General features: G+C 42.7%; 1 protein-coding gene across 1 annotated transcript; it reads left to right on the top strand.

The window, feature by feature from the left end:
* Window positions 1-9: 9 nt before the first annotated feature.
* RAB43 (RAB43, member RAS oncogene family) lies at window positions 10-15436 on the top strand. The gene is made up of 3 exons (XM_081850593.1): window positions 10-1078; window positions 8912-9095; window positions 10613-15436. Exons 1-3 carry the CDS (start codon window positions 863-865, stop codon window positions 10858-10860), a joined length of 648 nt encoding a protein of 215 aa, XP_081706719.1. The 5' UTR covers window positions 10-862; the 3' UTR covers window positions 10861-15436.
* The last annotated feature ends 1121 nt before the right edge of the window (window positions 15437-16557 follow it).

The raw sequence follows: 16557 nt of genomic DNA, 5'->3' as shown, positions 1-16557 counted from the left end.
CTTTCAGTGGGTCTTCAGAGGAAACATCAACAGAACTGCCTTATGGGGGGGGGGGGACTTTTTAAAAGAGCTTGTTCACACGTAGCTATCCAAAGGACTAACGAGGCTGCCCAGCAAAGGCCAGACCACAAGGAAGGTGGATCTGGGTTTGTTTGTTTTTAATTTTTTAAAAAACTGGTAGAGCCCATTCGTTCCACTGGCATCTCTTCCTCCAGTGTTCTGCTTGCAGGCATTGCAAGACCTTACACAATTTCGGCCAAAATTCACGGGGTACCGCCTAAGCCAGCAGCCTCACCCTGCCCAATGGTTGGGAGGCTCTGCTAAGCACATACACGTGTTCTTAAGGTTCCGTACACGTGGTAGGCAAATCCTCCCGCCCGCCCGCCCGCCCGCCCTCAGTTTAAGGGAAGCGTCTTTCTTTTCCTAAAATTTGAGGCGGGACCCCTCTTGGACGGCAGCTTCCCCTCGCGGCTTCGGGCTGGGATATCCCTGCGCTGCCTGCGCCGGTCCTTCCTCAGCGCGAAGTGTGAAGGCAGGTCGGAGTTTCCCCGCCCCTCGTCCCGCCTGCCGCCACCTGAGGCGACGCTTCCCTCCTTCTCGCCCGCCCTTCCTGGCAAATGCATGAGGAAGAGCTTGCGGCTCCCACTGCGCATGCCCAGTCACCCGGTCTGGCGGGGCCGGGGACGATGCTGAGGCGGTCGCAGTCGCGGCCCAGACAGGCGCTCAAGGGGCGGCGAGCTCAGCGCTAGGCCGGGCCCGGCGCCGCCGAGCTCCCCGCCGCTGTGGAGCTGAGGAGGCCAAAGGAAGCAGCGGCAAGAGGTGCCCCAGCGCCAGCAGCGCCGCCGCCTCCGCCGCTGCCGCCATGCCGGGTCCCCCCGTGGCAGGAGCGCCCCCCGGGCCGGACCCGGAGGAGCGCTACGACTTCCTCTTCAAGCTGGTGCTGATCGGCGACGCCAGCGTGGGCAAGACGTGCCTGGTGCAGCGCTTCAAGACCGGGGCCTTCGCCGAGAGGCAGGGCAGCACCATCGGCGTGGACTTCACCATGAAGAGCCTGGAGATCCAGGGCAAGCGGGTCAAGGTGGGGGTTGGACCGAGTGTGAGAGGAGGGAGGGTGACAAGCAAGAGGGGGGGGGCTGGCCTGCCTCTCGCCACGACCCCCCCCCGCCCCAGTTTGCAAGGGAAGGGGCTTCTTGCTCCTCCCACCCCCACTAGCCAGGCAGGTAACAGGTGTGAGGGAAGGCGGGCTTAGTGGCACCAGACCTCTCTGTCCTCCTCCTGGTGCACTGAATTCATTGCCAACAGACTTTCCTGAAGGGTTTGTGCTAGAACTTTACCCTAAAGGCACTATACTAATTTCAAAGAAACAAACTTTGCCCCCCCCCCCCATCAACAGGTAAGGGCATCAGGTGTGGTAGCTCAGAAAGTTTGGACTGTGTGCACTTCGTGCGATAACACACATACATTGGTACCTTGGTTCTTGAACTTAATCCGTTCCAGAAGTCCATTTGACTTCCGAAACGTTCGAAAACCAAGGTGCGGCTTCTGATTGGTGCAGGTGCCCCGGAAACAAAAGCTGACAACTGCATCAGATGTTCGGCTTCCGAAAAATGTTTGAAAAACAGGACACTTCCGGGTTTTCGGTGTTTGGGAACCAAGGCATTTGAGTACCAATGTGTTTGAGAACTAAGGTACCACTGTACAGAGTTGGATGCACAATGTCTTCCCAGGCCCACACTGCTGGTTGATCTAAAGAGCATACTGCAGGAATGATTTTAATCCATTTTGTGTCAAGGATGCGCTTCTCAGGTGCTTGCTGTTGTCATGTATATACAGTGAATTTTCTTAGGCCACTTCCTATTGTGGCAGAGGAATGTAGAGAACATTGATGCACACCACTTGGGAAACTGCCTATCTGGATGTGCTGCTAGTACAGATAGTAACTCCTGTTTTGTGCAAAGTCTGATTATTTCAAAATATTTATAGATCAGTTGATTGTACTAAATCCTAAGAGCAGTTTACAACAACAATAAAATCATCAGTAAAAAATCAGTTAAAAACAAGTATTTAAAACTTTTTTTAAAAAATCAACAATAAGATATTAAAACACATGTCAACCTTCTTATGTCTGTATTGGCTTGCCTATATAAAAATGTTTGTAGGAAGCCCCGGAAAGAGTATAGTGAAGGCACCTGCCTCGTGTGAGTAGGCAGGGAGCTCCAAGTGTGGGTGGCTACCACAATGAAAGATCAACTTCTTACAAGTGTTGAACAAGGATTATGTGGCACTTGTAACAGTGCCAGTTCCTCAGAGTGAAGCAATTGAGTGGGCATATAATATTGTAAAAAGGGATATACAATTGAAAAGTGCTATGTACAAAAGTGCTCTGCAAAAAAATGTTCCCTGTGCATTTCAAACCGTATTTGTATACATAACCTTGTATGGAAATCCCTTTGGGAATGTTATATACCTTTCCGCAATTGCTTGTGGATTGGAAATACTTCCAAGGTTATTTATGAGGAAGCTCCAGGATAACCTCAGTTGGAGCATACCTAAAGGAAACTTCAAAAGGATGTTACATAAACTGTTCAAAATCACCATCACATCAGTGGCAATAATAAAATGTACAGGATATGGTACACAGTGCTCTAATTGTCAGGGTGTGTTCTGTTATCACCTAGTTAACTTGGTTTTAAGCCATAAAGCTCCCAACAGTCCACGTCACACATCTGTTGAGTCCTGCTAACTACAAAGGCTTGTGCTGTAATACTGTAAGCTTTTTCTTTTCTTTCTTTTTTTCTGTTGCTACACACAGACTTAGGATCCATAGCCTATGTGTTTGCTGTGTTTACATACTAATGCTGCTGCACACACAGGGACTGGCAAGTCAGTTTAAACGTGATTTCAGCCTCATGCAGCCCTAAGGTTTTGTTTTTGCCTGTGTAATGTCCTTTTAAAATCATGCTAACACAGTACCTTTCTAAAAAATTGACATATCTTTAGGCTATTTGTGCCTCTTACGTTGTTAGACCTCACAGCAAATGCCATTTTCCCCTTTTTGACTGAGAAATGGAAGCTAAAGGATCACACTAAAAACCATTTTTGAATCTCCCTGTCCACAATGTGACATGTACAGTACCTAGAATGCACAGTGCATATAAGTAATAGGAGAGAGCCTCAGATATGTTTGGTGTTATGACTGTATCCTTTTCTTCAGCATCACACCAGGATTTTCTAAGCTGGTTTGGAAAAGTGCTTCAAACGGTGCTAAACAGGTTTAAGAATAGGCTTGCAACAAATGTCAACAGACTTGTTGCGCAACTGCTTTATCATATGACTCATCTTTCTAAAGTGGCTTAGAAAACTGTCCAAAGTACTAGCAACGTAAATAGAATGCTTTTCCAGATGCCATCTTGGTTTCGAAACAAATAGCAGAGCGATACTGTTTTCCCAAAGGCAAATGCTCATTACCATAGACATTGCTATGACTGTGCAGTGCAGAGTGCATCCGTACCAGGATTAAAACTCAAGATACTCTTTGCACTATCAGTACAACTTCATCAGATACAACCTTGGAATATTAACTAACATTGTCAGGCTGTAGCTCAGGGGTGGGGAAGCTGTGGCCCTTTAGATGTTACTTGACTCCAACTCCTTTCAACCCCAGCCAGCGTGATCAATAGTCAGGGATTATGGGAAGTGGAATCCACCAACATTTCGAGGGCCACAGCTTCCCTTCTGTGCTGTAGTATGTGAGAGAGAGAGAGAGAGACCTACATGATTTCCTGTGTGGTAGATGTATCTACTTTTAAATATAGGCTATGTAAGCTGCTGGGGTGGATGAAAAGCGTTAATAAACATGGTAGTTTTACTTTACCTTATGTCTTGGAAGAGGATACCATTAATTAACGCCCCCAAGGTTTATTTTTATTTTTATCTAAATATACATTTATATTTTTAGTCTCTTTTTTCCTTTTTCCCCAAGCAAAAAGGCTGTTGAAACATTTTTCCTCTGAGACTGAAGCTTGGTCAAGTTTCTATGCCAAACACACACATGAATTGCAAATATTTTCCTTCCTGGGACTCCACCTAGTACCAGGTGTCTCTCTGAAGGGCTCTTGGAGTAGAGCAGTGCCAGCTGAAAAGCTAGAGAAGGCTTCTTACATGTGGCATGAAATAAAAATAAATTTCCTGTGATTGGCAGTTACACATTACTGTAGAAGAAACTAGATACACATAGTCTGCCTTTAGATCCCACTAGTAGATGGTACACAGGTTTTTTTTGGTATTTTGAACTAATTTTGGACAGTCTTACATTTGAGAAATTCAAATGACATTTCAGACTTCCTTAGCGGTGTTCAGTACTTGGCTTGGTTTAAATGAGCTTTCCCATATGTGGAGCTTTGACCCTGTTGCAGGAAGATAAAATGGGACCAATGTCTTATCTCTGTGACTGCTTACTCCTCGCATAAAACCATTGTCAAATGGGCAGTTTTTTACAAGTTTGAAAACCTTCCATAAGCTTGAATTTGTGTTCTGAGAAAAATACTGTAAGCTGCATTTGCATTCTTCTTGATTACAGGGGTACCATAGTTTTATTTTGTTCAGTAAAAACTAAAGGTATTTATTTTAAGAGGTAAATCAGGATAGTGTTTTTAATTGCAGAAGACTGGGGGGATGGTTGATGTGTTAATTAACCACAATGCATTTCAGTCTCACTGAATACATGACACATATAGCATCCCCCAACCTTCCAGAACAGAATGAGGGTGAAAACTGAATGTGAGAGAGGAAATTGGCAAAATAGTTTGTAGAGCAAAGAAAATAACAAGAAGCAATCCACCCACATCCCTGTTCTCCCAGACATCACTGTGATGACCATTTGCTTTGCAACTACCCCTGAAACCTCCCTGCCTTCCTCCTTCCCACGGCTGTTATCACTAGTATGTTTAAGCAATGGGGTTACTGCATGGGAAGGGCAGGTTAACTCCCCACCCCATATAGTATTAATCAGGATGGGAGTCATTTCTGTTGTCTTCTCCCACCCCATAATTGCTTTGGTGGGCAGGAGCCTGAAGTGCCTCTCTCCTGTGAGTCACTTTGGAATTCTGACTTGCCAACTTCTATTAGCTTTGTTGGACCATCCAGCTAATGTCTCAAGACTGAGTTTGTGTATGAAACAAAAGAACTGACATGGGATTTATCTACCCTTTGTCTGGAGACTGGTCAGTTTTGGTTCCCATTTTAGTTTCCTCTTCGGACGTTGAGTGCTAGTGGTTAGATTCAGGATATGGTTTGGGCATGCGGGAAGAAGGATTTATATTGCTTGCTTAGCAATGTTACAATCATTATCCAGAAGTGTGGCTGGCACTTACATTATCATGTTCTAGGCAGCAAACCAAATTACTGTGGCCTACTAGCTGTGGAAAGAACTGCACCTTTACAGCAGTAACTTTGTGCTTTGAACTGGGAAAGTGCAGTGTCATCATGAGAAGTACTTCCTTGAGGCAAGTTGAGAGAATACTGTACAAGACTTCTCTGCATCCTCTAAGTCTTTGTTTTATCAACAGATAACTGCAAAAAGCTGTTACTGTGGTAGGAAGGTCAATTTGCGGATCATTGCAGCTAGTTATCAGATTGCTCCATGTTGACACTTAACTCTCATTCTATTTCACATGCATCTGGCAGGATTTCCTGATCTTGAATGCTAAAATAGATCTTTTTGTTCTACCCATGCAAATGCCTGAAGCAATACCCTGACAAGGTTGGTTAGTTTGTGGCTTGACACTAGATAGCTGTGTTCTTATGAACAGCAAATCATGCTGTAGTACAGGCATAGGCAAACTCGGCCCTCCAGCTGTTTTGAGACTACAATTCCCATCATCCCTGACCACTGGTCCTGTTAGTGAAGGATGGTGGGAGTTGTAGTCCCAAAACAGTTGGAGGGCCGAGTTTGCCTATGCCTGCTGTAGTAGGTCCATGAAAGCAAACTACAGGGGCTGCTAGTACAACCCCAGATGCTACAAGATTTGCCCATCAAAGTCAAGTGTGAGCTTGGGGCATCTCTAGTTTTTGTTACTTGACCCTGAAGAGATGTCTATTCATAAATACTTTTCAAATTAGTGTGTACTTCAGTAGCTTGCTCACCTTTGCTCAGCACTTGATTTTACAACAAGGAATAAAAAAAACCCCACGTGATGCTTATGGAAATATTTTGTAAGGACATTGATTTCTTAATTATTTTATTAAATGAACCTTCTGTAGGGCTATCTGATATTTGTTTTGTTAAATCTAATCTTTTGTAATGTCCCTAATGCTGTTTAGTGTCTAAATGAAGCTGCTGGCGGTGGTCATTGGGAGATTTGGGGTGTGGTGTCATCAGTTCACTGATGATACCCATCTCTGCTTCTCTGTAACATTGGAATCAGGAGAAACTATGCAAGCCCAGGACCAGTGGCTGGACCACGTGGTGGGCTGGAAGAGGGCCAATATTGATAGTAATTGATACTATTAATTGACTGTTTGATAGTAAGATGGAGACACTGTGGGTATTGTCTTATTTGGATGGGGTTGTAGTCCCCCCGAAGCAGCAGTTTTGCAGCTGGGGATGCAATCTATCTCTGTCACTAGAGGCTCAGTCCCTCAGTGGCTAGGAGTACCTTTTACCAGCTTTAGTTGGTAAGACAACTACATCCATTTCAGAACCAGGGTACCTTGACCACTGTCATTCATTTGCTGGCAACCTCCAGATTGGATTACTGCAATGTGCTCTATATGGGGCTGCCCTCAAGGCTTGCCAAGAAGCTGCAGCTTGTGCAAAGTGAGACAACTTCACTGCTCACTGGGACAGAATATTCCCATCCTATTGCTCTACTCTTGAACAAATTGCATTAGCTTACAATTAGCTACCAGCCGAAGTTCAAGGTACTAGTACTGGTGTACAAAAACCTATATAGCTTGTAAGCAGGTTACCTAAAATATTGTTACAAGAAAGGAGATTCCAACTAGATTTCAGGAATAAGATTTTGACAGTAAGAGCTGTTTGACAGTGCAATGGATTTGCTCAGGAGGTGGCGGACTCTCCTTTTTTTGGTCGTTTTTAAGCAGATGTTGGATGGGCATCTGTCATGGATGTGTTAGTTGAGATTCCTGTATTGCAGGGGGGTTGGACTAGATGACCCTAAGGATCCCTTCCAACTCTACAACTCTAATCTGCAGCTGTTTGAATAGAATGACAGCCCATGTGTGCAGAGTTTGAAAACACAGTGGCAGATTGAAATGAGATTTCTGATCTGTAGACATGGTCCACATATACCCATTTCTCATCTCATGTTTAAAAATATTATTAAAACAAATTCTCCACAGGGACATTTCATATGAAATACTTGAAAGTTTCCTATATAGGACATGGTCCAATATTATAATAATATTTTAATATTTATACCCCGCCCATCTGGCTGGGTTTCCCCAGCAACTCTGGGCGGCTTCCAACAACATATTAAAATACAGTAGTCTATTAAACATTAAAAGCTTCCCTAAACAGGGCTGCCTTCAGGTGTCTTCTAAAAGTCTGGTAGTTATTTTTCTCTTTGATATCTGGTGGGAGGGCATTCCACAGGGCAGGTGCCACTACCGAGAAAGCCCTCTGCCTGGTTCCCTGTAACTTGGCTTCTCACGGCGAGGGAGCTGCCAGAAGGCCCTCGTCCCTGGACCTCAGCGTCCGGGCAGAACAATGGGGTAGAGACGCTCCTTCAGATATACTGGACTGAGGCCATTTAGGGCTTTAAAGGCCAGCACCAACACTTTGAATTGTGCTTGGAAACGTACTGGAAGCCAGTGTAGGTCTTTCAAGACTGGTGTTATGTGGTCTCGGCGGCCGCTCCCAATCACCAGTCTAGCTGCCGCATTCTGGATTAGTTGTAGTTTCCGGGTCACCTTCAAAGGTAGCCCCATGTAGAGTGCATTGCAGTAGTCCAAGTAAGAGACAACTAGAGCATGCACCACTGTGGTGGGACAGTCTGCGGGCAGGTAGGGTCTCAACCTGCGTACCAGATGGAGCTGGTAGACACTTGCCCTGGACACAGAATTGACCTGTGCCTCCTTGGACAGCTGTGAGTCCAAAATGACTCTCAGGCTGCGCACCTGGTCCTTCAGGGGCACAGTTACCCCATTCAGGACCAGGGAGTCCTCCACACCTGCCCACCTCCTGTCCCCCCAAAACAGTAATTCTGTCTTGTCAGGATTCAACCTCAATCTGTTAGCCGCCATCCATCCTCTAACTGCCTCCAGACACTCATACAGTACCTTCACTGCATTCACTGGTTCTGATTTGAAAGAGAGGTAGAGCTGGGTATCATCCGCATACTGATGAACACCCAGTCCAAACCCCCTGATGATCTCTCCCAGCGGCTGCATGTAGATGTTGAAAAGCATGGGGGAGAGGACAGAACCCTGAGACACCCTACAAGTGAGAGCCCAGGAGTCTGAACACTCATCCCCCCCCCACCACTTTCTGAACACTGCCCAGGAGGAAGGAGCAGAACCACTGCATAACAGTGTACCCAGCTCCCAGCCCCTCTAGACGGTCCAGAAGGATGTTATGGTTGATGGTGTCAAAAGCCGCTGAGATATCCAGCAGAACTAGGAAACAGCTCTCACCTTTGTCCCTAGCCTGCCAGAGATCATCAACCAGTGCAACCAAGGCAGTTTCAGTCCCATGATGAGGCCTGAATCCCGACTGGAAGGGATCCTAACCCATTTATCCTCTCAAGTTTAAAAATTTTATTAAAACAAAAAATAACTGTACACTTCTGTAGTAAATATCTCTCCCCCCCCCCCCCGTTAAGATAAGGCATATCGCCTGAGAAATACAACCAATATCTTGTAAGACCTAACAACTTCTTTATTTTTTTAGTTGCAGATCTGGGACACAGCTGGTCAAGAACGGTTTCGGACCATCACCCAGAGTTACTATCGAAGTGCCAATGGAGCTATTCTAGCCTATGACATTAGCAAGAGAGGCTCTTTCCAGTCTATTCCTCGCTGGATTGAGGATGTGAGGAAATATGCAGGTTCCAACATAGTACAATTGCTGATTGGTGAGTGTGGGGTATATTTTGGAATGAGCTAGAAATACAAATTGCTATGCTTCTACTTAATAGGACAATAGCAGCCAGTGCAGAGATATTTTCTTTATTTCCTGGATATCTTGGAGATGAAGAGACATATATTTTCAGAGTTTGGAAAGCTTTGGCTTTGGTTCCTACTGCAGTTCACATTTCCACATCATGCATTTTTGTTTGCTCTTGGAAAAAACTGGTTTAGGATTCTATGGCCTTTATTCTTTTTCAAATTCAAAAATACGTTTTAAAATACTAGGAATTATTTGAGCAAAGCACTATTGAGCATTCGAGTCCTCTGGGATTTGACTCTTATAGTTTATAATATATGGTAAAGCTCCAACATACTTTAAGCCAGTTCTGTTTTTCTAGAAAAAGAGGAACTCACCATGAATGCCTCCTTTGTTCTCTTATAATGGCCATGGTGCCCACCTGAGAGGTACTGGAACTGAGTTCTGCCTGAAAAAAAGCCCTGCTTTGAACTGAATAGCACAAACAACTATAGCTTATGTCCAATATGCCAAATGTACTTTGTTACAGATATATTTTACTCTTCATTGCAGTTTATACATACAATGTTTGTCTAGAACTGGCACTGTAGGTAGACATTCAGAATCATATTACTTCCAGAGATAAAAGCTGTATTTTAACCACAGTTTAATGTTACATCCTTGGTGGTGAATCTCAACTACAGATTGTTTGAAAAAGCCAGTTTCATGGTTTGAAACTGGCTTGTTTCCACCTTCTCCAGTTAAGCTTCACCACCGTTAGCTGGCTTTGGATGACATGATAAGCTGCAGTTAATAAAAAGTGGAAGCAAAAGCTTTCAGCCTTATCCTTGTGGCTGCGCCAGAGGAGGGGATGTTGGGAATTCCATTCCACCCTTGCTGCAGACATGTGACATGTAACAATCCCACATATCTGCAGCAAGGGTGGAATGGAATTCCCAACACGGAGCAGGAATCCTAACAGGGGATTGGGGAATGCATGAGCCTGGGTGGAGGTTAGACTCATTCCAATCAAGACAAACCATGGTTTACTGTGATGTCCAAACACTGCCAATGAAATACAGAATAAGGAAAATGAACGTTAGTATAGGAATTTATAGTGTGTGGGCTGCACAGAACCTTTAATTAGACAAAGTAACTATGTTGAAGGTGAATGCTTTCTAAGCATCAAAACAGGATGAAATTTTAAATCCACAATCCAGAGTGCAAAATGTTATAAACCTATAGTGGCTCGGATTTCTTCGTCCTTCCTCCACAGACTTTCTGTCAGCTTCTACTTTCACCTGCTCTTTCTCATCTCCAAGATAAGTGGCATCTCATCTCCAGCCTACTTCCTTCACCTGTGCGATCCTGCTGCTTTCCAAGCACCCTTCCACGAGTCACTGCTGTTGTGTCTCTCCCCTCCCTCCCATGGCTGAACACTTTCCCTGACCGTAGGAGATGCATTTACAAAATTAATCTGTAAACAATTCCACTTTCTCCTGCCAGGAAACAAGTCTGACCTAAGTGACCGTCGGGAGGTTCAGCTAGAGGAAGCTCAGAGTCTGGCTGAGCACTATGACATCACCTGTGCCATAGAGACTTCTGCAAAGGACTCCAGCAACGTGGAGGAGGCTTTTGTAAAGATGGCAACAGAGTTAATGATGAGGCACGGAGGCCCCATGTTCAGTGAGCAAAACACAGACAGCATCAAACTTGACAGCAAGGATGTGGAAGGATGGGGGTGTGGTTGCTGATGCAGGTTATGTTATCTCTAACTCTTCCTGGAATTACGAGGGTACCTGTCCTTCCCTTATAATTACACACACACACACCGTGCTGCATAACAAAGCAGCAGTATCCTTTTCCTGCAAGCCCAATATTTTTGTAGGTTAGACATTAACATTTGCAGGATAATTTTCAATATGAAGGGGCTTTCTTTTGTAGATCTAAAAGTTAGCCTTCCACGGCCGTTACTCTGTAGCAGTTTCTACCACCTTCTTTTCAGAGGAACTTGTGCAATTTGAAAGTTAAGTTGCACAGAAAGAAGCCACTGGGATCTCTTTGTATGAAATTGTCTGAACAAGAAATTACTGTGTTACCTGTTGTAAATCCCTGTACATGGGAGCTTGTACAGAAGAAGACACTTCTGCTCTTATGTCAGTGAGTCTTAACACTGCCTCTGTTTTTAAACTCTCAGCATTCCAAGAATCAAAGAATCAGAAACCACACAGTGTCATTCAATTTCTCTGCAGGGACGTTTCAAGTATGAAATACTTGAAAGTTTCCTATATAGGACAAATCAGCTAACATTTGTTCAATATGAGGAACCTCCATAGAAGATAGGTTTTTCTAGACATTAAATGTAGCATGTGGCGAGGGTTGATTAATGCTGTGGGTGCAAAGCTAGCTGGACAGTTTTTTGTCTCCCATTTTTCAGACAAACAGAGAAACCAGTATGAGCAGAACTGAACTGAAGACATGGGTCACTAATTTATTTTCTTTATTTCCATCTTGGAAGACTTGATCCTAAAAACATTTCATTGAATGGAAGTCCTACTGATTTCAACAGAACCTTATTGGAACGTAAATGCCTTTGAAAATTCATCAGGCTCACTTCCAAGTAAATAGGCTTAGGATTGTAATGTCAATATTAAGGTTTGTTCATCATTTATTTTGCACATTTTTATAGCCCCCTTCTTGGAGATAACATTGTGTACCTGTAATATTCAGTGTTATTAATTTCATTTAAAATTCATATACCTATGAAAAGATGATGTTTTTGTTTTTTTACCATTTGCTTCTTTAATTGCTGAAGTGCATCAAATCATTTTTATTGAAGCTTAGTTTCAGTTACATATGCTGATCATTAATGTTGTTGCTGGAGTATTTTTTTCCATAGGATGTCATCCAGCTAGAGCTTCTTCCTATTTAACTTTAGATATTAAATTTGTGGAAGAAATTGCAAATCATAAATTATTTAAGGTTGTTTTATTTTTTGTGCCATGAAATCAGCTCCACGTGGAGTTTGTCTGGGCCAGTTTTATTAAGAAATTGATAAGTGTCTGTAAACTGCACAATCAGGTATAGGTGATTCCTGCTAATTTTCCTTAAATGCCCACCCATGTTATGGAGCCCCTATAAATCATGAAGCAATTGCTCTCATGTCAGAAATTGGCTCAGGAGCTCCCAACGTGGGACACATTTTGTGAGTTGTAGGACAACCCTTTTAAATAATTGAGCCTGTTCTCTTGTGGATGCCCCTGCCCCTGCCACTATTAGTCAATGCCACAGCACGTTCTTTCAAATGGTATCTTCTCGTTTCTGTAAGAAAAAAAATTTTTATTTTTTTTTGTAGGTCTGCAATGTATTAATGAAACTATGTGACTGTTTCTGCTCAGCACATTTAACTTAAGGAGAGTTTATGTTTGTCTCAGGTTAAAGTTATTCCTGCAGTTAAGATGTGCAGATGTTGTCCACATTTTTTTTCCTCTTTTTAGCACCTTAAAACTAAAATAGGATGAATAAAGGATTGAAACCAGAGAAAAAATGCATCAATGGAGGCTAAAGGAAGCTGACTTTCCCACTTGCAGAAGGTGTCTCCACCTGATTTTCAGGGATCTCCTCTTTCCTCTCAGTTTTCTCCCCCCACCCCCGTGATACATCCCACTCCATACAACAGGGACTGGGGGGCTGTCAGAAGAAAGAGGGGGTGGAAAGTAAACTTTCGGTGCACTTTTCTTTGGATTCAACTCTAAAGTATCTGCAAGCTGTTAAGCCAGCTTTTCAGTGCTTAATGTATTGTACCTATTAAAAGGCCTTCAATTCAGAGCAAAGGACAAAGTCTCTGAAAAGCAGGTCCCTGCACCTGGACGCTCAGAAGTCCCTGATTGTGTTAGGAAAATGCATATTGTAAATTGAGAATAATTTTTTAAAAAAAATCAATTTATGATTATTTCAATTAGCATTAAAGAGAGAAGACCTGGATAAGTGTGGTATCTCAGATCATTTTTAGAAATCAATATGATTAATCAGAAAATCCACCCATAGCTATAAAAAATATGGCACCTTCTGTCTGTTTCAGTTTTTGTCATACAAAGTAACTGACTGTAAAATTTGTTTAATTAAAAAGCTCATCCCACTGTTTCCGATCAAAGATGGACCCAAAATGGGTTCTGTTGTGTTTTTGCTTGTAGTTTTGAGAGCAGTGGCTTTGTGTTATATAAAGTGTGTTAGATATAATAAATAAAGAGGCCTTACTTTCTGTTAGGGATAGTTTTCACAACTATGTTTTACATAGAAATGCAGTGTGAGGTGTGACCAATAAGTTTTGCTTCTAAATAGGACTTCATACCAGGAGACGTCAGGTCCACTGCATCCAGAGATTTAAAAAGCACTGATTGCCCAGCAGTAACTAATCACTGTATTTGGGAGTTACAGAAAACTCCAGTGATTACCTTAACTAATTGTTGGTATCAAACAAATGTTTCTACACTGTGAGTACAGTCCTCCAGGCACTTCGGTTGCATAACTGAAATGAATAGAAGCTGATTAGCAACTGTGCCTAGTGGGCTTGGATCCATCCCCTTTAGGCCAAGCCCTAAACTGATGTGCCTGTGTTGTGCAGGAAAGTTTACATCATAGCCAGGTCTCAAATCACCTGAGGGCTGTAAGGGTCTCCTCCAGCTAACTCTTTGATGAACTGATGCCATTACATCTTTAGGATCACTTTGGCTGGATTCTGACATGATGGTGCTCCCACGATGATGATGTTGGTGGTGATTTTAGAAATTGATCCTTAAATCTAAATTCTGGGTGTGATCTGTATAAGATTTCCAGGGTTTAAGTGAACAGGATCCTGTTAGACTCTGCTCACAAGATTGTAGTCACAAGCTCCCAGTTCAAGACATTATTCTGGGACCACCAAACGTTTCAGAATCGACCTGCTGCCTCCAATCTATGCACATTTTATAGCAAGTATGTTGAGAATACACAGAACTCAGCTGTTAGTGTTGTCTGACATTCTGTATTCTGATGTCACCTGAGAGTGAATGAACAGAATACAATGGATCTTTTTCCAAATTGGGTTCCTTGTGAGCCTACTCTTGTAGCCCTTGAATAGCCCTGAATTTGCTACAAGTTGAGTTCTTTCTCCAGGCTAGTCACACAGATAAGATTGTACTGTACTGTAGCTCACCAAACATTGTGAAGGGGCTGGCTTTTGTTATGAACAAATGCTTGTTGCTTCTTCACTAACATAGGTAAATTTGAGACCTAACTTTAAAGAGTAATACGAACCTATCTGGTATTTACAGAGTGTTCTGACACCCTTTGGAGCCAGTGCCTAGTAAAAGGGCATGAGCTGTTAACAGAATAGTGCAAGCAACTGGCAGCTGCCAAAGCTACCTGTATCACTGTGGATCGGTGTGTTCTTGCGAGTGTTTCATTGAAAAAGTGGTAATGAGGTTGCAGCAGATGGGATGGCTAAGTAGCTACTCTTTGTGTGTGATCCCTCCCTTCCTAGAGTGCTTAAACCTGATGCCCTATCAGGAGATGGTGGAGTTGGTGGTAATGACTACTTGGGGATTGGTGAATGTGTAATAGGGGCTTATCTGTGGTTGGGAAGGCGGGAACAGATATGCATCCATATACAGAGGCAACTATGACCTTGTCTTGTACTCAAGTGGCATGTAGTGCTAGTTGTCCTAGGCGTCTATCCTATGGAAGACGGCAGAATGTACTGCAGGGTAGTATTCAGGATTGTATCCCTAGACTATTGGGTCTGGTCTTTTAATGGGGGAACTTGGTGAGAAAACATTCAAAGCAGTCTCTTATCACTGGAAAGAAACTAAGCACTTTGTTTTTCCTCAGTCTTTTTAGTACAACCAATAGCTGGTTCCCACAGGTTTATTGTGTAGGAAATCTTTTAATCAGGCAGAAAATGCATCTCTCAAAAGAAGCTTCCCAGTACAATATAGAAAGAATCAGCCATCTTGGACACTGGGAAACAAGAATTCTTTGCTACAAATAAATGCATTTTTCTTCCTAGGATTTCTTTTCTTTCCCTCAAGACTCAGGGCTAAGTCACATTTTATTTTAGCAGTGGCAGCGGAGGAGCAGTCTTCTGGTTGTTTTGCCACTGGCCCCGATCATGTGCATTGGCCCTCAGCTACCATGCAGATGATCTGTGGAGTTTGTCTGGTTCAGTCAGAGGTTATATAAAAATAAGTTGCAAATTGCTTTGCCCTAAATCCATTTTTTTCTTTCAAAATATTGTACAACTTCCTTAGGTGAATGAAGTTGTCTTGTATCATTCAACATTGCTAGATCGGATGCATGCTAAAGACACAAAACAATAGAAGAGGGAAATGCATTTGCCAAAATCAGTTTAGCATAGAATGTAGATGCATAGGCAGATTTCACAGATATCGCTAGAAGCAGCACATAGAGCACACACAAGATTCTGATGCTGGTACTAAATAGATAATCATTTGTACTAAAGACACTTCTCAATTAGGGTTTGGGTGCTTCAGATGTGCCACATTTGTTACACAGAAAGCGTGTTTTGTGGCATGTTTTCTGCACAAAAAATGCTGGTACTAAACCTGCCTGGCCAGTTAAGCACATATGTACCTTTCACAGTTGATAGCACCAGACATGCTTTTTACCATTTATAATTGGATTCTTTTTGTAGCAGAGCTTTTTAAAAATAAAGTACAAACACTTACTAAAATAGAATTCTATTTGTGTCCGAATTAACTTGGAAGTCTTTCATTAGAAGTGAGTACATTAAACCTTGCATTAGAAGGGAGTACATTAAATGTGTGATTATGTAGCCTGTGAGGAGAGTTTATGGCCTAAATCTCTGAAAACTGTTTCCTGGTAGTTGGAACATAATCTAGACTTTTAAAGAGTAGCTCATAGTTTTGAAAACTTTTCTGTTTATAGCAATAGCTATCAGCCTTAAAATACAATTATTTGTAGTTGTTCTTTTTTTTCTTCCTTTACTGGCTTGCAAGATTAAATATAAATTTTGCTATACAACAAGAAAAATATAGTTTATAAGTGCTATGGATTTCACCATTATAAGCATAGTACTTGTCCACAAAAATATTTTCCAAATGGCATAGCTTCTTTTTTTTTTTAGATGCCCGCCTTACTAACCTATTGACAATTTCCATCTTAATGCATAATCTATGCAAATATTTGTTAATCTAAGATGTGAATTTAGTACAGTGCCTTCCTTTTGTGTTTTTTCAAAACATCTGAAATTAGGTAATGTTGGACATATATATAGATATTTGCACCTAGTTATGTTTATCATTGACCCAGTACGAGATTGGATTATTCTTTATTAGACACTAGTGGAACCCCCACAAAAGGGCTTTCCCCTGTCTCCTCCTCCCTGTTCCCTCTCAGTTTGCCCTGTGTGGGTTGGGAGAACCCCAGGACAG

The sequence above is a fragment of the Podarcis erhardii genome, assembly GCF_964252035.2.
Source record: "Podarcis erhardii genome assembly, chromosome: 2".
In the NCBI taxonomy this organism is placed as follows: domain Eukaryota; kingdom Metazoa; phylum Chordata; class Lepidosauria; order Squamata; family Lacertidae; genus Podarcis; species Podarcis erhardii.
This window is presented reverse-complemented; position numbering and strand designations above follow the sequence as displayed.